General features: G+C 45.8%; 2 protein-coding genes across 9 annotated transcripts; both read right to left on the reverse strand.

Moving 5' to 3' along the window:
- Positions 1-6456: 6456 nt before the first annotated feature.
- ntn5 (netrin 5) lies at positions 6457-22193 on the reverse strand. 7 transcript variants are annotated; one of them, XM_068307727.1, is made up of 11 exons: positions 22083-22179; positions 21484-21872; positions 21264-21347; positions 19769-20014; positions 13726-14143; positions 12152-13617; positions 11266-11454; positions 10086-10235; positions 7988-8038; positions 7622-7702; positions 6457-7531 (listed from the first exon to the last, which is right to left on the reverse strand). In XM_068307727.1, exons 6-11 carry the CDS (start codon positions 13605-13607, stop codon positions 7008-7010), a joined length of 2451 nt encoding a protein of 816 aa, XP_068163828.1. In that variant the 5' UTR covers positions 13608-13617; positions 13726-14143; positions 19769-20014; positions 21264-21347; positions 21484-21872; positions 22083-22179; the 3' UTR covers positions 6457-7007. The 7 variants fall into 7 exon arrangements, with proteins under 7 accessions (XP_068163828.1, XP_068163827.1, XP_068163826.1 ...); XM_068307726.1 differs by having other exon boundaries at positions 13726-13978; positions 21484-22193; XM_068307725.1 differs by having other exon boundaries at positions 21484-22193.
- A 148-nt stretch (positions 22194-22341) lies between these two features.
- On the reverse strand, positions 22342-24099 carry LOC137590248 (zona pellucida sperm-binding protein 3-like). 2 transcript variants are annotated; one of them, XM_068307738.1, is made up of 6 exons: positions 23632-24098; positions 23425-23525; positions 23241-23344; positions 22860-23034; positions 22489-22767; positions 22342-22405 (listed from the first exon to the last, which is right to left on the reverse strand). In XM_068307738.1, the coding sequence occupies exons 1-5, from the start codon at positions 24010-24012 to the stop codon at positions 22572-22574; spliced, it is 957 nt and encodes a 318-aa protein (XP_068163839.1). In that variant the 5' UTR covers positions 24013-24098; the 3' UTR covers positions 22342-22405; positions 22489-22571. The 2 variants fall into 2 exon arrangements, with proteins under 2 accessions (XP_068163839.1, XP_068163840.1); XM_068307739.1 differs by lacking the exon at positions 22342-22405 and having other exon boundaries at positions 22543-22571; positions 22650-23034; positions 23632-24099.
- Between the last annotated feature and the right edge of the window lie 11 nt (positions 24100-24110).

The raw sequence follows: 24110 nt of genomic DNA on the forward strand, positions 1-24110 counted from the left end.
CGTGTCCCTGACACACAGCTAGAATCTGGAACTACAATTTTATGATTATTAATATGGAAACAACTTTTTACTAAAGGTATTTTTCTTCTGGATTTAGCAAGAAAATGAAGCAAAAAGCTGAATCATCCGTTTCAGTTCCAGCTTGTATTTTTTATTTCACAACATCTATTTTCTAAATTTATTCCTCTCAGTGTTTCTAATTTACTAAGAACCTATTTTGTCTTTAAAACTGAATAAAGGGAAATAAGACCTGATTAGAAAGGCAGATGATTTATCAGCCAATCAGGTGTGACGAACGACTTCTTCATGTCTAGACAGCATCTGACATGATGGTGGGCTTCCCTGCAGCTCACAGAGGATTAGAGAGATGCCAGACCCCGTCGGGCTTCAAACACGATCAGAGCGGCTGGGGTCCGGGCTAAACCCCGGTGCTTAAAGCCCGACATGAACGCTCCTGTTGTGGATCAGCTGCTGTCACCGTCAGATTGGACACGGACAACTCCACGTCAAACAGGTGGGTTTCTTTTCCCCGGGTGGATTTGGATCAGCATCTCAAGGTGATGCGTGTGAATCGGCCCGATGGAGCGGATCATCCTCGTCCCAGGATGGAGCCACAAACCCGTCAGCGCCTCCCGGAGAACAGACCCATGATGTAAAGACAGAAGGGGCTATTGGGTGGATTATTCCGCCAAGCGTTGCCAACAATGACTGCATGTATGTGTGATCAGCATCTGCAAAGGTCAGAGGTCAGGGCCTGGTCGGTTATGGGTCAGCAACACACTGGTGACTGCATCTCCATGGCAACCGGGTATCAGGCAGTTCCTGCTTGTCTTTTTAGAAAGTGAGAGTTGTCAGCTGTGAGGTTTGGTTTCCTGCTTCAATTTTTTGGGGGGGTGGGAGTGGGGGAGGGGAGGTGTGAACACACATTGTGTGTGACTGCTCACAAAGCTCTCCTTACGCCCCCTGTGGTCAGACTGGGGTATGACAGCCCTGCTCACCTGAACTACAGGTGAGAGTGAAGAGCTGCTTAACACTAAGAGATGATTATTGATTGATCAGGTTAACACGTTTTCAACAACAATAAGTCTTTGATATCGAAAATGTTGTATTTGTAAGAATTTTTTTAAATTTGAAGTTAAAGTTTTGTATTTTATTCCATTGACATATTTCCTGAAGGCTGTTTTTAATCCTTTTTTGTTGGTCAAACTAATGAAAATATAATGTATTAAATACAAAAACCCAAAGAAGGTCACTCATTTAAAACAAAAGCCCTCAGATTTGACAGATTTATTCAGTTTACTTCCTTAAAAAAATTATTACATTAAAAATAAATATTTGGTATGACACAAAATGTGTTGTTTTAAGCTTAACCCTCCATTTGATGCAGAATGTGTGTGTGTGTGTGTGTGTGTGTGTGTGTGTGTGTGTGTGTGTGTGTGTGTGCGCGTGTGTGTGTGTGTGTTAAAAATGAAGATCAGTGAAGGTATTCATAGTTAAAACATTGGACTTCTTTTGGCATTTTTTGAATCCTTGTCAAAAATTCTGTTGTAATAAACATGAAAGAGTTTGGACATCAAGGCCATTTTTATTTTACATTTAGATTTATTTATATACATTTTTATTTCTTTTATATTTATATTTGACACAAATAAAGGTATTTAGCTCAAGGGAGAATTTGTACAATAAAAAAAGTGACACCGTCAATCATTGGAGTCTCATTTCATACAAGGAGGAAAATGACACTGAGGGAATATTCAGTATACCATTAATAAGGTATGGAATAACAATAATAACATTTCTGGGGTTTTCCTGTGCATTAATACCACAAACCCTAATTTGAAGTAAATAGAAGCGAATCCTGAACATTTGTGTAATAAATCTAAAGCCCGTGTGGATCAGTCCTGCGCCCTGGACTCCCTGGACAGAAAATGTTGACAGGATTTTCCTGGAAAAATGCGAAATTATTCAAACCTGACCCTTTTCATGACACGAGGCAAAGGTCAAAAAGTAATAAAAGTAAAAAACAAAAGGCAGCATCCTGCAGGTGGATGTCCCGGTGGCACGGGGAGTGACGTGAGGCTGAAACTCAGGGTCGCAGATGTTGTAAAAAGGTCAGAGGTCACCTCCTCGGGCCTGAAATCCAATCGGTCATGGTTCAGATCCAACTAGACGGAGTTCACCCGAAGTGCACGCTCCATAAAAGTCCTCCAAACACACACACACACACACACACACACCCACACACACACACACACACACACACACACACACACACACACACACACACACACACACACACACACACACACACACACACACACACACACACACACACCAGAATCAAACACACACGCAGCCCGTGTTCGACCCATCCACACACCACATGGGAATCTCCTTTCAACCTCGCCACCTGGGCACGCCGGGCTAGAGTTACCCCCCAACCTTTTACCCCAAAACACCCCCTTTCTCCCTTTTGATGGCTAATCCCGCGCCCCGACTCCGGCGCTGCGGCGCTAATAACCGGCGTGTCAGGACGCCATAACAACATCCAGAACAAGTTGCAAACTGAGAGAAAACGGCGGGATGGCCCCGCTGCCCCCCGCCTCATCAATCAGCTGTTCCTCCAACGCGGCGGTGCCAAAATAAAGTCCCGCCTGACGACTACAAAGACGGAACGAGGTCCAGACCCCGCAGCCGAGGAGGCCGGAGACGTCCCAGACGCGTGTGACTGAAGACAGAGCCGACGACTGGTCCACACCTGCAGCGGGAGGGTCGCCGCGGTTACGGGGAGATTCATCGCTCACGTCGTGTCGGAGTCGTTCTGTTAAAACCTTGTTTTGGAGGTAACCACAACAGACCGACAGACGGGCTGAGGGTCAGGATCAGGTGTGTGACGGTGAAGGAAAATGAATAAAAAGTCTTGTTTTGAATCCGCCTGTTTTCAGCCTCCACTGTTTCCCATCAGAGCAGATATGAGCTAATCCCCGACTAATGAGAAACAAACGCCAGCAGCCTGACCCTTCAGGTCGCGGCGCTGCAGCGATGGTTTAGGTTAAAGACGTCCTTCTTTCCTTTTTCCTCTCGTCTTTACGCTCTATTTACACCCATTCACATTCATCTGTTCTATCTGCTGTGGAGAGAGTTGTTGGTTTTTTCGTGGAGGTTTACTCCAGGGATCAGTGATGGAAACCTGTTTTAAATAACCGATCAATTCCACCTGGAACATGGAAGAAAAACCCGTTTGTGAATTGAGTTGAATGATTAGGATGATTTAACTGTAATTATCTGAGGAATTATTCGAGGGGATTTTTTCTTGACGAGTCGGGTGTTTCTTTGTTTTTCGGTGAACAAAGAAAAGCAGAAATGATGATGAAATTGCAATCTTTTACTTTGGTCAAAGGTTTGAAGCCATATTGTGAAAAATTCTCTTCCATACCCGTCTGTCAAAACAGATAAAAAGTAAATTGAGTCTGATTCAAACAGAAATACTCCAGTTAAATATAAATGAGATCAAAAAGAAATGAACAACATGAAGAGAAAAAGATTGGATTAATAAAATACAAAAGCTAAACTTCTTAGGTTTATTTGTGTTTTAATCCAAGAGATTTTTCTGTGTTTTTTTCTCCTCCAGTCGACGTTCCAACAACCACGTTTGGACATGTGACAGGAAGTAATCTGAACAGTAACGTAACTAAAGCTGTCGGGTCAGAAATACAAGAAATGGACGAACTCAAGTTAATATGAGAGCCTCAGGGAGAAAATATCCAACAGGACCTTAACCTTAACCTAACCCTAAACCCTAAACCCTAAACCTAAACCCAGAGCATCGGGGTGGCCGATGAGTGCCTGAACAGAACCTCCTCGTCCAATCTTCTCACAGACAGGAACGAATAGATGCAGAAAACGCTGCTGGTGTGAACATGACTATTGTACAGTGTGTGTGTGTGTGTGTGTGTGTGTGTGTGTGTGTGTGTGTGTGTGTGTGTGTGTGTGTGTGTGTGTGTGTGTGTGTGTGTGTGTGTGTGTGTGTGTGTGTGTGTGTCGTTGCCATGCTTCATTAGTTCTAATCTGGCCGGGAGTCGGGTTGCTGCGTCTGCGGCGTCTGAAGGGATGCCGGCCGGGTCACAGGGATTGACCCGCCGCCTCTCAGGTTAACAGAAGCCCTGGCTGTGTGTGTGTGTGTGTGTGTGTGTGTGTGTGTGTGTGTGTGTGTGTGTGTGTGTGTGTGTGTGTGTGTGTGTGTGTGTATCCAGTGTTTGAGGAGGAAGTGACAGACTAAGGTGTGTTTTCTAGACGTCTAGTTGAACTCTGGCCGCGGCGCAGGAGGAGTCTCAGGAAGCGTTTCTTCTGCACGTTGTAAACATCATGACACACACTCACACACACACACACACACACACACACACACACACACACACACACACACACACACACACACACACACACACACATAGACATACACACAAAAAAGACCACAGAAGAAGAACCTGAGGCTTGGCCTTCTGCCGCCCCCACAGGTCCACGGTGCCACAGGAAGGAGAGTTCTGTGGTTCAACGTGAACAAATCTGGAGACACAGGCATGTGTGTGTGTGTGTGTGTGTGTGTGTGTGTGTGTGTGTGTGTGTGTGTGTGTGTGTGTCGTTGTAGGATCAAACCCTGATGTCGACAGGGCTACACTAAGGAGATGACCGCTGACAGGTGCTTCCTACAGCAATGCAGCAGGTGCTTTGCACACACACACACACACACACACACACACACACACACACACACACACACACACACACACACACACACACACACACGCTGAAGCCCATGTTAGAATGTTATGGCTGCTTTGTCATCGCTGTTGACACGACTTCGACTGGAGTTCCAGCGTTTCAGGTTCCTGGACTTTGTTGAAACACGACGCTGACGTTGGTCAGTGAACGTCTCACGAGGCGTTCACAATCAAACACACAGGATCCAGAAGGACGTTCAAACATTTATTTCACAGTTAGATGGATCAATAATCAATGGATTGATGCTTTTCTTCTGTGTACACAATAAACAAACCAAACGAACAGAATCAGGCACAAATAAAAAAATGATTTTACATTATTGATAAAATAAACTCTTTTTTCCTCACATAAGAACAACTAAATGTGAAAATACCTGCTGAACAGCCATAATTAAAATAAATTAGAATAATATAAGGTTATGAATTCATTTTCCAACTGGTTTGTATTCTGTCTAGAGGGAATAGGCTTTAGAGGTCAAAGGGGCGGGGTTAAATATCATGTGGGCGTGTCCAGGACAGGTGGGTGTGGTCAAGCAGAATTTTAAACTTGTCTACAGAGCTGTTACACTGCAGTTTTATTAAGACGTTGGCATGACAGATCAGTCTTCTATAGTTTTGTGTCTTTGAGAAAAATATCTGATTTTTAAGATGTGAATAAATCATTTATTTATTCATTTTATTTAATAGTTAAACTTGTGTATGTCTGACCTACAAACAACAACATCTGCAACTTCTGAGAACTTATTACACCCAATCAAAAATGTGATTTAAAAATTTATTATTTTACTGATGTTTATTTTAACTTATATTTATTATATCTGAATTAAAGCTTGTGTTTTAGGGTCAGTTTCTTCTCTTTGGGTCATGTGGCTCTGGAGACACTCCTGTTTGGACCTCATTAAAAAAATAGGAGGAAGAGGAGGAGGAGGAACACTCCTTCGTTCTGCCGCCGGTCAGTCAGCAGGTCTATTTTACTCTTTATTTTCATTCACAGGCTGAAAACAGTCACACAACCAATCAGTGACGAGACCACAACCCAAACAACAGGACTGTTTAACCCCCTCCACACACACACATACACACACACACACACACACACACACACACACACACACACACACACACACACACACACACACACACACACACACGTCAGACTGATGCTTTTTAGATCCCTATCTGGGTTCCCACCGGATCACAGGATTCCTTCAGGCTGAGGACAGTTTGGTCTCGGACTGATCCGGATGGCGGGGGTCAGTTTCCACAAATAATATCCAACATGCAAGAAGTGAATAATCTGGAGCTCGACTGGGATTTACTCTTGAAAATAAATAGATTTGAGTAAAAGCAGAAACATGAGAAATGTTAGGAGAAAATAATGTAAATTGTGGACAAATACAGTAAAATAATGATTTTAATTTATATATATAGACAATGGTACAGGTTAGAAAAGGAAATTTTGAATTCATAATCTTTGCGTAGAATTTCATATAAACGCTAAAAATAGGTCATCTCAAATACGTTAAATATCTGGTAAATTTGAGAAAGAATTTTTTTAATTTTTATTGTGGAGCAAATGTGAGGTAGGAGCTTTATGTTTGTGTTACTTTGGTAAATCTGTACATTCTTTGTCTTAAAGTTTTAGTTTTGTTATTTTTCTTTTCAGACTGTGTGTGTGTGTGTGTGTGTGTGTGTGTGTGTGTGTGTGTGTGTGTGTGTGTGTGTGTGTGTGTGTGAGTGTGTGTGTGTGTGTGTGTGTGTGTGAGTGTGTCCATTAATATGATTCAACAAATCCTAATAAATCTTTAAGACAAAAAAAAATCTGGCCTTGCAGTCATAGTTTAGTCAGACTTTAATTTTCAAAATCTTTAATAGAAAATATTAAAAGTCATAAAACTATTTTAATAATATTTTACAAAGGCAGCAATTTTAAGTGAGTTTTAAAACGTTTTCATTATCTGAGATTTTACTGCTGAGAAAACAAGCAAGACTTAGAAATTAAAATGTGTGTGTGTGTGTGTGTGTGTGTGTGTGTGTGTGTGTGTGTGTGTGTGTGTGTGTGTGTGTGTGTGTGTGTGTGTGTGTGTGTGTGTGTGTGGTTTCTCCAGCCTGGGGAAACAAAGTGAGGCCTTCAGGGACAGCCGTAAAAACGAACACTTCCCTCTTTTTATTGTCCTCCAGACCAGAGAAGTGGAGGAAAAACATCTTTTTACATCTCCTTGGTTTTTATTTCTCATCCTGGACCTTCAGTGGGGTGGGCGTGGCAGTGGGCGTGGCTGAGTGAGGGTTCTGCTCCGTGGCCCCCCCCCTGCGGTCCGTGATGGGGTGTGTGTGCTGCAGCAGGTGGGGGGGGACGTACCCAGACACGGACTTTGTCTTCTCCCGGTGGTGCTGGAGGTCTTTGGGGGATCTACTGGGGCATTTACCCTTCTTGTCCTGCCCCCGGAAGCCCCTCAGCTTGGGGCTCCAGTGTTCCCGCCACTGGAGGGCCAGGGTGGAGCGGTCCGCCACCAGCCGGCTCTCCTCGGGGCCCCAGTCCCGCTCCCCCTCCTCCGCACCAATCAGAAGGAAGGTCCGGCCCACGCTGAGGGCGGGGCAGCCACAGCTGAGGTCGCGGTCGGGGACCCAGAGGGAGTGGGGGCCCCTGCGAACGTGGGAGGTGGATCCGGTCCGGAAGACGGTCTGGATGGAGACGGAGAACTGCCACCAGGGTCCGGAGCGCGCCATCGCTCTGACCTGCAGCTTCAGCACTGGAGGAACAGATCAGCTGATCAGAGAATCCTGCATCCTGATTGGACGCTTCAATAAATAACAACAAATAAAAAAAAACATGCACCAACCGTAGTCCTTGAGACAGTACGTGTCCAGGTTCATCCTGACTTTGCCCTGGGGGGGCTGGCAGTATGACACACACTCGTCCGCTGGGGGAGGGACAACGCATCGCATGAGGGTTTGGTTTGGGCGCGAGCGTTTCAGCACATGTGTCCCCCCCTAATTACAATATGGCTGCTTAGATTTGTCATCACAGTATCAGGTGACTAACAGATGACCTGCACTGCAGTTCCTCCAGCCGCCACTAGGAGGCGCTGTGTAGCTGGTCGGTACTGTAATACACAACCCCTCTGAATGGAACATGATTGTCACTCCCATCCACTCACGATCGACTAAACGACCTCCAGCGGTTTATTTCCCATGATTCCACTCACCGATGCCATACTGAGGCTGGAACGCCGGCGTGGGGGCGACCTCCTGGATGCCTGCAGACAAACATCAAACAGGTGACGGAACAGTTGCAGCGACCTCCGTGAGGCTCGGACGAACCTCGGTGTGTGTGTGTGTGTGTGTGTGTGTGTGTGTGTGTCTGCATGGACGACAAGCCAGTGTCCCAACGTGAGTGTGTGTGTGTGTGTGTGTGTGTGTGTGTGGTCCGTTTTTATGGGACAAGAACCCTCTCTGGTATGCAGAGGCATCAACGTCACTTTGGGCGTTTAATAAGGTCCAACAATCACTTCCTGTTTGGTTTTAATCCTAAAGTCAAACAGAGTCCAGTGACGTTTGCTTGTCTTGGTGTCGGTGAAGCCGGGGGTCCTACATTATCCAGGCCTCTTGTAAAAGTGTGTGTAGACGACAGCAGGTTGTCCTGCCTGACACAACTGGGCCAGTGACACCCAACACCCTCCTCCCTGGCTGACCCCCCCATATTTAAAGCTTTGAATGTGAACATGTACAAAATGTGTAGGAGTTTGTTTTATGTTGGTTCCTTTATGATACTTTAGTTTCTGGTTCTGCTTCTTCTTTTACTCTTTGGATATCAAATAAACACGGAAGGAAATAAGAACATTAAAATGAAAGAGAATTAAAATGAAAGAGAATTAAAATGAAAGAGAATTAAAAAGACAACACATGTATCCTAATAAATCATTATAACAATACAACACAATCCACCAACAAATGTAGTTCACTCACTTTTCTTGTCCTTGTTTTATATTTATAATAATAAACCTGCCACTAGGAAAACTCTTCATTATTTAACTAACTGGTTTAGTCAAAGTTAATCATATGAGGAGGAATGAGGCTGAACAACAATTAAAAAAAAAAGAAGATTTGCATCAGCATCACTGACACATTGAAAATTCAGTTAAACAAAATTGATATTAATAGATGAGTTTTCAGGAAGTAAATTGATTTAATCTAACTATGGATTTACTTTTATATAACTGAGTTATTTTAGACGTCTTCTTATCCGTCAAATATATTTACTAAATATTCTTGTTACGAGCTAAAATGTTAGCCACTTCTTATTCACTGCAGCTCTAACTATCGCCCAGATTAATTAGCTGAGCAGGAGTTCAGCTTTAAATCAATAACAGTTTAGGGACAACAGGTGACATATTCAAATGTCACTTAGTCATGTTTTTATTTCTCAACAATTAAAAAACTTTGTTAGAAATTAATTTCAGTTTTATTTGTGACCACGGTTAGCTGTGGTTCTCTTATTAAGTCGTTAAGATTTGATTGTATTTGACTCTAATTCCTCCACACCTTCAGGCCTGTTTCTGCCTGACTGTTGGTCCGTCTGCTCATCCTGGGTGGGCGTGGCGGTGGGTGTACCACATGCTAAACATAGCCTCAAACGCTCAGGCAGTAAAAACAAACAAGGTTTTCTTTCACTGACTCCTTTCGCTGCAGGAGTTATGAGTCTGAGCCGGACGACGAGGTCGTTTGGAGCCACACGACAGGTGTGAAGCTCGGCTCCCGATGTCACCTGATTGGGGCTCACTCAGCACCAGCGTCTGCGCGGGTGTCGGCACTCGTGCAATTAGTGCACGTGGATTAGCGCTCATGGCCGACGTTAGCGTCGGATTCGAGTAGCAACAATTCACTTGATCTGATGCTGATCCCAGATCAGCTGGAGATGAGGTTTCCCTGCGGCGGTGAGCTCATGCTAACGCTGCTATGGACACCGTCTCCAGGGACGATGAAAAGGAGACGCGCCGCGAGGTACGGCTAAATTAGTCCGAACAGCAGCGGCCCCTTTCACGTTGAGCCCCTACGTGATAAAGGCTTAGTGAACCCGATAGGAGGCTTAATCCACTGGGGTCACCAGCAAATCAAGCTGAAGGAGAAATTAAAGAGGTCATTTTAATGTGACAGACAACAAACCGTTAACTCTGATTTATTTTAGCTGAGCGTCACGAGTCGAGTCCAGAGAAGCTTTTTAAAGACTCATAATCTAAACCGAATCTGTACCGTAGCATTTCAACAGTTGAACACACAGCTAGTTTAATGCTTTTGAATACTTACGAATGCACGGACGAACTGAAGACTTGCCCTGCTGGTACCCCGGGGCACAGCGGTTACACCTGAGGCCGGTCACGCCTTCTCGACACAGACATTGACCTGATGTCTGGTTGCACCAGCGGCCCACCGCTCCCAGAGGATGGCACTGGCACGCTGAGGACGCCAACGAAAGGGAGACAAGTTTAAGGTTTTTGGTGTTTTTCTGGTGACTTGTGTGCTGCAAAAATACCCTAAAATCCAGGAGACATATTACCAATAGTAGAGGGCATCATACTAGTTGCCCTGACTTGAAGACTGCCTCGCATTGAATCGACGTGGAATACAACTAAAGATAAATTTGGCTAAAACACATCCCAAACTATGTGACTACAGCGTTCAGGACAGAGAGGATAATAGACGGGATTAGAAGAGCATCCATCAACGCCAGGACATTTTTAATCTGACTTGACAGCTCCCGTCCTGAGAAACCGTCCTTGAGCAAAGACACAAGACCCCCACCAACACCGCAAAAACTATTTATTACATGTGTTGTGTGGTAAACAAAGAGAACTTCCTCCAATGACGGCACAGAGATGTGTTTAACTTACAACCGACATGAATTCACCTGCAATATATCTAACTGTGTAGAGCTTTGTATGTGTCACTATAACGGGATGGGAGTGATTGGCCTCATTTAGTCAATCAATCTATCAATCAATCAATCAATCAACTCAAGGAGTGGGACATGTTGTGGCTCTTCTGGTATAGTCTCCGTGAACACTCCCTCTGCCCGCCGCAGAGACACCTCATTGACTGGACGTATCAGGCCGGTGGTCCAGCCTCCACACCAGCATTCCCCAGTGTCACAGTCACTTAGGACATGTGACCAGTCAAAGGTCAGGGGTCACGACAGATGCCGGGTGGTGGTAACGATGGGCATACAGGTGGGGGCTCAGAGGGTTTCCAGTGTTGTTGTCTGTCTACCTCTAACAGGAATAGCTGCTCAGTCTCACGCCGTAAACACCTCCGGTGGCGGGACGGAGACGGAAACACACCGGGACACGCGTCCAGACCCACACACACACACACACACACACACACACACACACACACACACACACATACACACACACACACACACACACACACACACACACACACACTGCCAGGAATAGGCTTCATTCAGACACACGTAGTGACTGACGTTGGCAGGCCTTGCGGTGGTTGGGCGGTTTGCTGTGGTCGCGGGTGAATCCGTTCTGACAGTACTGGCAGTGGCGTCCGGCCGTGTTGTGGCGACACTTCTGGCAAACCCCCCCGCTCCGGCGGCCCGACTGCTGGAACACCTCCATGCTGAAGCGGCACTTGTTGGAGTGTCCGTTGCATTCGCAGGCTGAAATAAGAAATATGAGCATCAGGAACGTCATGGAAGGTGTTTTAGACTCAGACGTTGGGTCACAGCAGATGAATGATGAAGACGATGATGGACACAGGATAAAAGTGCAAGATGGGGGTTAAAATGCAAAATTTCTTTGTCAGACTGAAAACAGTCTTCTTTCAATTCTGGATTGGGACCTGAAAGACGACCATCTCTGGTCGGTCTAACAGGAACACATGTAAACAACATGTAAACAACATGTAAACAACATGTAAACAACATGTAAACGGCTTTGCCCTATCCAGCATCAATAGTTCAAAGACATCACATCCTGTATTGATTACAGCGACTCTATCTCCTCTGGTCTTCCTCACATTCTCCTCCATAATCTAGATCCGATCCAGAACGCTTGTATCGTTACCAGAACTGTTTCCACACAACTTTTGTAAATCCATTTGCTCTCTGTTCAATATCGTATTAATTTCCTTAATTTGCAGCCATATGGCCCATCTGTCTCTGATCTCCGTCGTATCTGCACACCCTCTTGCACCGTTAGATCCCCCCTCAACCGTGGGGTATCTATCTTGTTCTACAGCTCAAGGCAAACCCGTTGCTCAGACTGATGTGTTAAAGCTGATAGAAGCTGGAGTTGGTTGGAGTCCAACAATGACTTTGACTCCGAGAGCAGCAGATACGGTCATGCGTGACTCACCGACACATGGGTTGGGGTGCTTGGGTGTTGCTCGATGCCACGGTCTGTCACAGTAGAAATCCTCACACACATCACAGTCTGGCCCAGCTGTGTGATGCTCGCAAACACACACCGCTCGGCCGGTGTCGTCACGGCGACAACTGGAAGCGTGTCCGTTGCATTTACACCTGCCACCGACTTGCAGGTCTGAGAGGGCCAAAGGTGAGGGGACACCAGAGACACCAGGGGCCGGCGGGGCCACCTGCAGATTCCTGGAGCTCTGCTTGGTGTTGGGATTATTGTTCCTCCTCTTCCTCAGTTCCCGACCCTTGTTGCCCCTACTCCGCCCCTCAACTGTCCAATTGCAACCTCCAGTAGGACAAGGCAGCCAATGACTGTTGTCCTTCTTGCGGCCATGTCCTCTGCTTTTCCCGCCTTTCTTTGATGGGGTGAGCAAGTCTGTGCTGAAGCTAATCCCCCCTTCCTTACTGGTCACATTATGTCCGTCTTCATCTTGACCTGACCCTTTGTAATGACTCTTCCTTCCCTGCTTGTCTTTGTTTCTTCCTATCTTCTCTGAATTTTTAGTCTCCGTGTCAAAAACTCCCAGGATGTCATCTGTATTTAATTTATTGGCCCGATCTCCAGTGTGTCCCTTGTAGCCTGATCTATATTTCAGAAGCCCAGTCCCTCGGTCAGCCTCTGCACCGTCACGCCATCGTGTTTCTTCCTTCTTATCTACATTGCCCACCTTGGCTTCTTCTTGGTGGAAGACCACCCTGACGTCCGTGGCCGTCACCCAGTCCTGGAGGGTATGGCTGTGGTCAAAATCAGGAGAGGATGGCCGTCCATCCAGGGTGGAGAAGGCCAGAACCATGCCCCCCCTCTGCTTCTGGAGGGGCCGCGGGTCTGAACAGAGGGGCTCCGTCTCTTGGTGTCTTGTCCGGGCCACCGTCTGGGAGGGCAGCCCAAACTCCCCCATGCAGTCGTTGGAATAGTGTTGCATCGGTCTCCAAGTGCGCCCGTAGTCCATCGATTTGAGGATGGAGATGGAAATGGGGTTCGCTGGTTCCCCCTGCTGGCAAAACTGCAAACTTATGTAAGTGATCTCAAAGCGGCGGCCCAGAGGCAGCGTGAGGACCCATTCCCCGCTGTCAGAACCTCTCTGGCCCATCCAGCAAGTGAGGTTATGGGGGTTGTGAAGGTCAGTCAAGGTGGTGATGTTGCTGTCATAGTCGGGTCCTTGTAGCGAGTGGCTAACATTGACCGGTATGCTGTAGGCGGCATTAATGAACTCAGACAGGCAGTGTCGCGGTCGGCCGTCAAGGTGATAGCAGGGGTCGTGAGGGGAAGTCCAGCTTAAGGGAGCATGGGAAAGGGATGAAGACACGAGGGATGGAGGCAGGAACAGGAGGAGAATAAGGGAAACGGGGAACAGAGACGGGGGTAGGGGAGGGGAAAAGGGTTGGAACATCATGTCATCCAGCCTGTGGAAGAAAAAAGAGATTATTTCTAAAAGAAAAACATGGGAGTTAGATAATAACTTGCATATGACTTGCGTTTGAAGCCAAAGAAGGAAATCCAAGATAGACCACCTGTGCCTTTATTGGAAACACACGATGCCAGCTCACTGCATCACTTCAACTACTCCTTATTGGATTTCAGTAGATGCCAGTAAAGATCTCATCCTGTAAAAATGTAATCTCCAATCTTCACAGAAGTGTTGGCCACTGGTGCGAACCTGTGACCTTGACAGTCTTTTGGAACCCATCCATCTTAAAATCCCCTTCAACCCTGTAAAGACTGTTCGAGTGTGGGTGAAGAGGGGCACGCACCCAGTGGGTCTGTCTGAAATGACAAAAAACATGCCCGACAGCTGGGGCTGAGCCCCGAGCTGGACCACATCCATCACGTTTATTGCTCTCCTTTTCAAATCACTTTACCGCCGGTCAGCGCCGCGTTGGAATGACGTGCCTGAGCAAGAGCAGTGTGAAGCGTTCTGAAGCAGGGAGTCTGAGAAAAGAGACGGGGGGTGGGGGAAGATTAGTCCTCAGGATGGTAGGAACTGATTTATAGATCGAAATGTGTGTTCGCTTTGAGGCCCTACATGGACGCTTCCGCGCTGGAGACAAAACACAGATTTGTGTTCGTCGGCAGCGCGGACAAACCGCTTCCTGTCCGTCACAACTGCTGATCGGTGGAACTGATGCCAAAGCATTAATTCTGGCACGTACACCAACCCAACAATGCCTGTCCTTTCTCTGGAATTGGTGATTTATCGTTTTTAACCGCTCAAACCATCAAAAAGCACTCAACACCTTTCACTCGTACTTTGTGGGTCTTGTTTCTTTCTTTTCCGTCATCTTCCGGACAAGACTCTACCTTCATGATTTCAAACAACCTTCCCTCTGCTCTCCTGTCCATCTATCACCTGCCCCCTTCGTTGGGTTCTGGGGATATTCCTAACTGCTGGGAGATTGATGACGCCCTAACAAGCGTTGGACACTGACAGCAGAGTCAGCAGGGCAGCATAAACCCAACCCGTAGGAGAGGACGGGACGAGAGCCTCTCCGGCCTCGTCATCCCGCTCAATTAGCCAACGACCGAAATATGAGGCTTCCCTCAGGGACCACACAGCTTCCAGGGGGGGGTTAGGGTTAGGGCAAGTGTGCGGGGGGGCTAACACTCTCTCAGCTGCGTCTGAACTCCAGAAGTGGAGCAGCCAAACATGATTGGGAACAAAAGCACAGAAATATCGGACGGCCCAGGAAACGCTCGGAGCACAGAGCAGCGGTACGACCGTGACCCCCCCCGTGCCACCCGGACACATTCCCGGGGTTCTGAATGCCTCGGTTGGTCATTCCTGACGTGTTGAGACATACCCCGCGGGAACCCCAGCGCCCTGATAAAAACCAGGACTTACAGTTGATTGGGTGATTAATTGGGTCTCTGGTTTCAGGTGGTGTCCGCTGTCCCGGTCGGGTGCGAAGGGAAAACCGTGTTGAAAGGATCGTGAACAGGGTAAAGGTTATCAGGAGACTGAGGGAAGGGGTGCAAGAGTTTGAGGCCGGTGGGGGGGGTGGGTGCAGGGACGAGACGCGTGAAACCCACACGGCTGAAAGAGAAAGGGCTTCTTTGTTTAACATTCCCATGACATGCACTTGGTCTTGTCTTTGTCACATTACATGACTAATTAAACACGGACCCATTACAACGCCTGTGATAAATGGATGCTCATCTGAGAGGGAGGCCCCTGGGGGTTTTAAAGCGCCCCTCTTGGCCAAATCCAGACTCCCTTCCTCCGAAACCAGATCATCTGTCTGGCACCCAACGGATTCCATTTCGATGGTAATTCTCCATAAATTCACACAGCCGGGGTGTCGGACGGCGCGCTAAAGATGAGCGCCGCCACTATTTCACATCAGCATAAGGACTGAATATCCCATACTTCCTATTCCCTCAGTAAAATGAGGTTAGAAAGAGCCCCGAAAATACAAATACGCCTCCATTTTTTGCAGACAGCGAGCTTCAAAGAGAAGATCTTGAAATATCTTGGCAGCCAATCTGTGTCTTTCAAAAAGCTTATACAGCCAAATAGTGGTAAGATGAGATCAACATCTCCGGCGGGTGATCTTTAGAAGCAGCTATGCTCGGCTGGCAAGGGGCTGGAAAAATACTTGCTGACAACCTGGAGGCATGTTTACAGCATAGCCGAACAGAGGAGCGTGAATCAGGACGGCGCTCGGGTTCCCCCGCCGACACACCTTTGTACTCGTCTACAATCTCCTTTTACTCTTCATCGCACCCAAAATGCGTTTTGAAGATCTGGAGAAAGTGGAGCGGATAAAAGATTAGAGTCAAGAAGAAACTTCACTGACCTCCGCTCGGAAGATTACGCCTTTTATTGCGGTATATGATGACATCATCGAACCATTCGGCTTGGATTCATCGACATAAAAATGTCAAAGTGAATCTTTACAAATGAGCTGCAAATATATCTGTTTTCTGAAGAAAAATAGGTGCAAAAAACTGGAATTAAGGAGTTTTATTCTCATGTTCACATTTGATGTCGTCTTTTATTAACTATATTTTGGATAACTTCAATTTCTACATCTCATTAATGTACGTACTCTCCTTAAATCACCTTTAACAGCCGTTTGAACGCTGAAGATCTAAAACAACAATGGGTTTAAATCCTGATCAGGTGACCTGTGGGCTTTATTCTGCTGCATCAGCGGATTCAAGACATTAAATCACACTGATAAATCAGACAAATACCTGTCTGTGATTCCTTCTTGCTACCTGTCAAGTGTCCTCGGCCCGTTCACGCTCGGGGGGCCGAGGGCCCGTTTGGGTCTGGAGCCGTTCTGGTGAGCAGATGAGCTGGATTTGGCCCCCGTCTCACACGTTTTAACATTCCTCGTCACGGGCAGCCGTCTTGGCCGGGAAGACGAGGCAAATAATCCAAATTGCTGCTACTTGGTGATACGTTTCCGAAGACTAAATTGCGGTTTGCACAAACAGACTGGTGGATCCAGAGTTTCTATGGAGCTGATCGTCACCAGGATTTCCCAGGATTCCTCAGGGCAGCTCGGCTCCTTAAATAAACATCATTCACACAGCGTTCACTTCTAACCTACATGTGAGAGGCCGAGCGAACGCACCTGTCGGCCCGTGTAACTCTGACACCTTTGTTAATTTGCAATTGTCCTCAGCGGGTCACAAATCCAACACAGGGCTGTAGGCCGTGTGTGTGTGTGTGTGTGTGTGTGTGTGTGTGTGTGTGTGTGTGGCTCCACACAGGGCAGATTCCAGGAGTTGTGTTTGAGGTGTAATAATCTAATTTTAGTGGGGCGTCCCATGCAGGAGGTGAAGGCAGCACAAAATGGATTATTCCTGCTCGCGCCTGAACCAAACCTGAAACCGGGGGCCGGTTTTCAGGCCCTCAGGGGCCGCCTGCACCTCCAGGAGACCCTTTACTTGAGTTTTAAATAATTAAACACATTACATTTGATATCTGAGTTCCCTGTCGTCACCCCCCCCGCCCCCCCACAGCCTCATGTAAGTTGGCAGGACGTTCTCCAGCAGCTCCGGCTTCACATGTTGATATTAAATAGGGGGGGAAAAAAAAAACAGATGGGAATGAAATCATTGTGATTCCATACTGAAAACACGCCAAAGAAAACCTGGGGCACGGTGGAAATGAGACCGAGGCATGTGAAGGTGATTGTGTGTCAATCGGATCCACGCAGGAGATCAATAAAGACAAAAACACAGAAATACTGCAGCACAAAAACAAGTAAAACGTAGCTGTGATTTCTTTTGTTGGCTCAGTTCTGGTACAAATGGTAATGAGATTATAAAGACATACATCAGCCTGTTTCAGTCACACACACCAGAGCCCCCCAACTGTAAAACTACATGTCTTAAAAATGTAGGCGACGCCCTCTTAATGGATCTTAGAAGCAAATTTGGTTGATTTTCAAGCGGTGCAAAGGGAAAGAAACGACCCACAGACGGACCTTAGAAGGAAAGCAGCCTAGACGCAGCAGGATGACCATGTTCCCCTGATGGAGCTGATGGTCATGAGTGGACGCCCCGCTTCATTACACACTAATGTTTATCATATTTAGTCTGGCAGGAGTTAACAGCAGAGGCCTGCCTTCATTCTGCACCACTAATTGCACTTGTTTGCCAGAAATGAGGGCAGTCAATTAACTTTATTTCATGGAGTCACGGTTTGATAAATAAAACAGGAATTCCAATCGATAAATCTTGATAATTATTCTTCTGTTTTCCCAATTCAAGTACAGCTATTTCAAAATTTGTGTTTTTATTTCTATTTCTTGTGGCGTTTTATTTTTAATTACGTTGCTGTGGCAGAAAACGAACCGAGTTGTTCTTTTTAATACACGTTAGGCTCATAATGAACATGAGGCCGGTCAGGAAACACGCAGGAACAATTTGCGTGACTAGAATTAAGGCGCTTTAGGGCTGATTTCTTGTCAAAAAAGGTCAAACGTGGAGTCCACGGCCATGAGTTGTAAGAAAAACAATCATTTATCAGATTGACGTTAAATTCACTGTAAAATGTGGCAGTAAATGGAAATAATTGTATATTTGTCTGTAAACTTTCATATTTAATATCAGATGAGAATAAAAAAACGCGTCTACGGCGGAGTTTCTTTGCTCCAGCTGAGCAGCGATGTGACCGCAGGCCGTCCAGTCATTTTTAAATTAATAAACACTTCAGATTCACAAACACGACGCACTAATGAAGCCAAATCTGGCGCAATTTTAAGCCAACATTACGCAAACACTTTGCGTATTTCTGCCTCAACCTTTCCGTCCGTCGTTGCGCCGGAGACGCAAACATCGCGCTGACTTTACGCACGACCCTAACGGAGGAGAAACTTCACCCCCACCCCAGAAACGTTTCGGACAGAAGGAACAAACGTTCCGCGCTCACCATGTGCGTCTCAGTGATTCTCCTTCTCCCTGATCATCGCGAGGAGCGCAGAGAAACGTCCGCACATCCAGATCCTGCGGCGTCTGCGGAGGAGCAGCAGCTACCGGGAGGGGGCTACACACCGGGAGCGAGGAGAGGGGTGAACGGGGGGTGGAGGTGGAGGGGGGGGGTAAATTAACGGCATCAGGTGGGAGGTGCGTCTGTCACACGCAGTGAAGGTGAGCCAAGTGCTGCCGCGTCCCGTTCCGCTTGACGCGCAGCGCGCCGCTGGCAAACCGGCGCACGTCACAGAACACACCGAGAACACCCCGACCGGAGCCGTTCATTTATATTTGGTGGTTTAAAAGGATAATAAACGTTAGTTAACTCTTGTGGTATCGTTGTAATCTCACATCTTATCTTTTTTTCCTGCACTTGGTGAGTGAAGCAACCCCCGCCTGCTCCGACACGTTTCCAATTTGTATGGAGAAATAAATCTTATTCATCCGTCTTCAGTTTACTTTATTACGGCTTCACGCAGTCATACTTCTGCTCTGGGAAAACACAAAACTTTCTACCTCAAAGCCTTTTTACAAGTAAGTTTTTATTATAATTTAACAAATGATCTGGGAGGAAAAAAATTAAATTTTCCTGAAATTACTTTCCTTCTACTTTATTTTATTTCACCGTCAATATTTAAAATGATCCAAATAATTAGAGCCACGCTTAGAAATAAGACATTACGCTGCTGCTGTTTATTAATACGAAATACAGATGATCACAAAGGGAGTATTTTGCATTTTCATTATTTTAGTTATAATTCTTCTATTTTCTATGAGAATTTAAAATGAGAAAAAAATTTTCACCGCACTGATAAAGTTTAATATTCATCATTTTATCAGAGCTATCAATTCCATCCAGTTATTGTAAAATCTGACAGAAAAAAACTTGATCTAAAAATCTAATGCAAATAAAATCATGTGTCCTCAGCGAGACGCAAACCAGCGAGCACAAAGGCCTGAAAGTGAGGAAGAGGAGAGATCACCAGCTCTGGTAGCACAATTTCTTTTTTTTGGCAGGCAAATGTTTTCATTTATCTGAAAATAGTTTTTTAGTGTTTATTGTTATTAAATCTGGAGAAAACACTAAATCATCCAAACCCATGTCGACACGCTTGAGGGGGAACTTACTGGAACAGGTTGATCCATTTTTTTCTCCTCTGAGGCAACTTTCCAGCTTCACTGCAGTCTTAAAATTCTGCTTTCCTTTGAAACACTTCATGGCTGTTTGAGGACATTTTTTGGTGTGTTTCCTCCACTTTGGGATTTTAAACAGCCGGTGGGTGAAGTGAGGCGACGGAGGAAAGCCAGTTGTAAAGTCTTATCTTGTATCGTCCAGGAAAAAAGATCACACTCCTCGGTTCGCTCCAATTACTCCTGGGTGGAAGAGGAGAAAATGGCTGAGGTTAATTGTCTGAGTGGATTGTTCTCAGATGTGAACCAAAATTGATACAGATGGAAATATAAGAAAGAGGATCGAGACCGAGGGTGGAGGTGACGGGATGGGGGGAGGCCTGATTGGAGGGGAGGAAAGTTTCCCAGGGAAAGCCATAAAACTGATTGATGACTTCCCTGGAGGAATGTTTCCCCAGGTGTGCTATGTGTGTGTGTGTTTGTTCATGTGTGTGTGTGTGTAACCCTTACAGTAGTTCCAAGATATGCTATCCTTGGATGCGGGACAAGTGAAATAAAGTAAATGGAGAGGTAAAATAGCACGTCCGTGTGTCAATAACACACCCCGAGAGCACAACCTCAAAGGAAGAGCAGATTTCAGGCTCCGAGGAAGAGGAGGAAGTAAACTGTTACCATTTAATGAAGATGTAAGTAACAACAATAAGTGATAAGAGATCATTCACCCAAATAATGAAGTGCTTAACTAAACACTTCAGGTGCTCTCTGACAGGCGGCTGGTGCTGCCAACATCTGCAGCCTGCAGCTAAGTGTGTGCTGAAAGATGCAAATTGTAATTAAAAAAAACTGGAGGGGCAATTATTAAAGTCAACATGAAACCACACTGACAGAATCAGAGCAGGTTTCACAACACAGGCATCCGCTTGATGGATTAGCCGAGCTTCAAGGGCTAAAGTCATCTGTAATGCTCAAGAATGATTCCATTTTTTCTCTAAACTATTTATTTCACAGGAAAAAAAAGAGTTTCATGTATAAAACATTGCAACTGCAAATATTTACAGGAAAAAAATCCTTAATTGGGTTTAATGGAAATGTGTAAATTGATGAAGAGATGCAGCATAATGTCTGTTCCATGCGATGAACAGCTAATAAAGATGTTTTAGATCCAAAAATCTATTTTTGAAAAGAACAAGATACCAAACCTAATTTAATGTTAGAGGTAATTTTGGAAGTTTGTGTCTTTGCATGCAGACAAGATATTTAAGCAAACTGAAATCATTTCAGATGAAGGGTTAGAAAACAGGACACTGGATTCATTAACAATAAAACACATGCTTATCTTTTGAAAATAACTAACACTAAAAAGTTTTTTAATGTAGTCTATTCTCAAAAACCAGGAAAAAGCATTTCCTGTTCTATTTTAATGCAACAGGCAATCTGTCATGTTTTGGCACCAAAATGCAGCTGGAAAAGGAAGCAAAGTAGAAAATGAAACCTGGATGTCGAGAATCCAAATGTTCTTGTTTTTTCCAGGTCACGTTATGGCTGAGTGTTGACAGATGCTGCAGATCAAACCGGTCTGTCGGGAAGGAAATCTAACCAATAAACTGCAACTTGACCTGCGGCTTTTATGGATCAATGGTTAGCAGAAAAGATCGTATTAAGATATCCAGAGTGATTTGTCTTGTGTTTATGAAGACATAATAATACGTTACCTGCAAACAGGAACAGGTACATGACAAGCAGCCTGCAGCGAGCTGCAAATCCAGAGATTCCAGCCGGACTTTGGTTTCCTGAGGGCCGAATCCAAAGGGCCCCGGAGCCCAGAGCAGCCAGCTGTCTGCGTACTGCATCATGTGTTTGTCCACTATCTGTTTAAAATAGATAAATAAGATAATCAAGGAGTTAAGAGATTATAAATTTTGTGCAAATACATTTTTGTCATTTAACAAAAAAATTGAACTCTGTATCTCAGTTTTTTCGGAGTTCCCGGGGTGATGACAGACACTGGGTTAGGTCCAAGATGAAATTATAATGAAGGAATCCAACTACTTTTTCTTTCTTTCACAGGATTATTTTTGGAGCCAAACAATAAAATCTGAACCTAAAATGTACAAACAGAAACAAATCACACTTAACTGCTGAAATATAGCAGAAAACAATAGTTTTGGTTTTACGTGGTTCCTGAAGTGTTCATTTCAACATTCATGAGTTTTTTTTTACTGAGTAAATAAATTTAATATCTAATGTAGTGCAGTAAAAAGGTGCTACACATGCACTGAGAGGATTTTTAGATTTATTAATGTAGTTTTACCATCATGTTATCTTGCCAGCTAAACCATTTTTAAGAGTTTGACTTTCAGTGGTGAATTTTGATCCAGTGATTCTGCAAATAGAAAAAAATAGCAAATGTTTTCCTTCACGTGTCACAGAAAGTTTTATTAAACTCAAGTCGATGCAGTTGTTTGTGTGTTTAACCAGCTGTCAGTGAGGACTATAACTGGTCTCAGTCTGGTTTCATGGTGCAGCTCTAGTGTGGATCGCCCAGAGTCGCTCTTCAGCGCCCTCCTGTGGTCAGATCCGAAAGTGCTGCTGCAGCTCTCACAGAGACGGCGGTCCCCGTCCGCTGACCTCCAGCTGATGGAGGACATACATTTTTTAAAAAGAAAGTCTTTTAATTACAGAGAGAGTTATTATAAAGAAGCTGTGCTGAAACCGACCTCCCGTTCACAAAGGAACAAGCCCTTTTGATTGGTTCTTCATCAGAAACAGGGACGGCCTCCAGGTGGCATGATATAAACATCTACAGGAGACAACATGAGGCAAGCTGAGACATTTCCTCCATGCTGTGGTCTACACGTTTTAACTCATGATCACTGACGGTGGTTCTGTGGTCCTGGTGGAAGAGCAAAGGTGTGAGCTGGAATCGGAGGAGATGGTCTTGGATCCTGGGCAGGAACCGGGAGCTGGAGCCGTGCAGCTGAGAATCTGTGAGACACCTGTAAAGATCACAAACATCTTCAGCTAGCCCCCACCTTTCAGTTAGGCCCCACCCTCAGCGTTTAAAGCGCCTCATAACGGCGGGACTCACCCGTGTTGGTCGATGAAGACGTGTCTGCGGGTCGAATGGGCAGCAGAGGTCAGAGCAGCCTCACAGCTGTCAGCATAGAGACGAAGAGGAAGAGGAGGGTGATCCACGGACGCCTCTATGTTGACCGTTTCACCCAGGAAGTAAACCGATGACTTCCTCTCACGGCTCCAGTCCCCTGAGGAAAAGTGGAAACCCATGAAGACATTCTATGAAATTTATTCTTTGTAAGTCTTGCATTTGGAAATTAAGGATAAGAAAAGTGCTGCTAGAGAAGTGTGACAGCAACTCATTATTTTAGTTTTATTCGACCAAAATTAACATGCATGTGTCTTTTTAGAGCACAGTAGAAGTTTTTATTCGATCAGATTGAAGTGAACTCACCCGTCATGAGCTTGAGGTGGAAGTTCAGGGCAGGAGGCGCTGACTGGACGGGGAACACGGGCCCCCAGGCTGGTTCCAGGGTCCGGCTGCTCACCCGGTACCTCCTGCAAGGTGGAGGAATTTCAAAGAGATTAAACAAGTTATAAAAAATCACATCCGGCTCAAATGTCTCGTGTAAATGCACCTGGAATATTCACACCGGACTGGAATCCCAGCTGCTGCTCCTGAAGCTGCTGGCGGTGAAAACAGCAGCAGGTTGTCGTACAGCAAAGACTTCTGGGTAAACTACATGCATTGAATTTTCAAATTAAAAGCACCAGGTTGGAGTCTTGAGCAGCTAAAATGCTCATAACTGTAAAACTCACATATCTGGATTAAGAGGCTCACCAACCGTCACTGTGCTGCCACAGCCCCCCAGAGGGGCCCTGATGATGTACCCCCCATCTCCAGACGCCTGAGCTGAGCAGTGACGCCCCCTTGAACTGGGGGGTCCGAGCCAGAAGCGATGAGGCTCCAGAGCCAGGCTGGGGTCCAGCAGGTGGGCTCTGATGAGGACCTCCATGCTGTCCTCCTGACAAGTCAGCACAAACGTTTGGATCCCATCAGGAGACGCCGGCGTCTCGCTCGGATCAGAGGAGCTCGCTTCAAGAGCAGCCAACTCAGAGAAAGACAGGAAGAGAGGCTCGGTTTGGTAAGAATAGCACTGACAGGCGTCCAGCGTGGACAGGATGTAGAGAGGAACCGTCAGGCAGGCGGCGCTGAGAGGCTTCATGCTGCTCCGATCGGCCCAGCAGGAGCACAGCTGACGCTCATCAGCGTTTATCAGTGACCTGCAGCGGCGTGGAGCCGTCACCGGCTAACGGGTCACCA

Source organism: Antennarius striatus, chromosome 23 (genome assembly GCF_040054535.1).
Source record: "Antennarius striatus isolate MH-2024 chromosome 23, ASM4005453v1, whole genome shotgun sequence".
NCBI lineage: Eukaryota > Metazoa > Chordata > Actinopteri > Lophiiformes > Antennariidae > Antennarius > Antennarius striatus.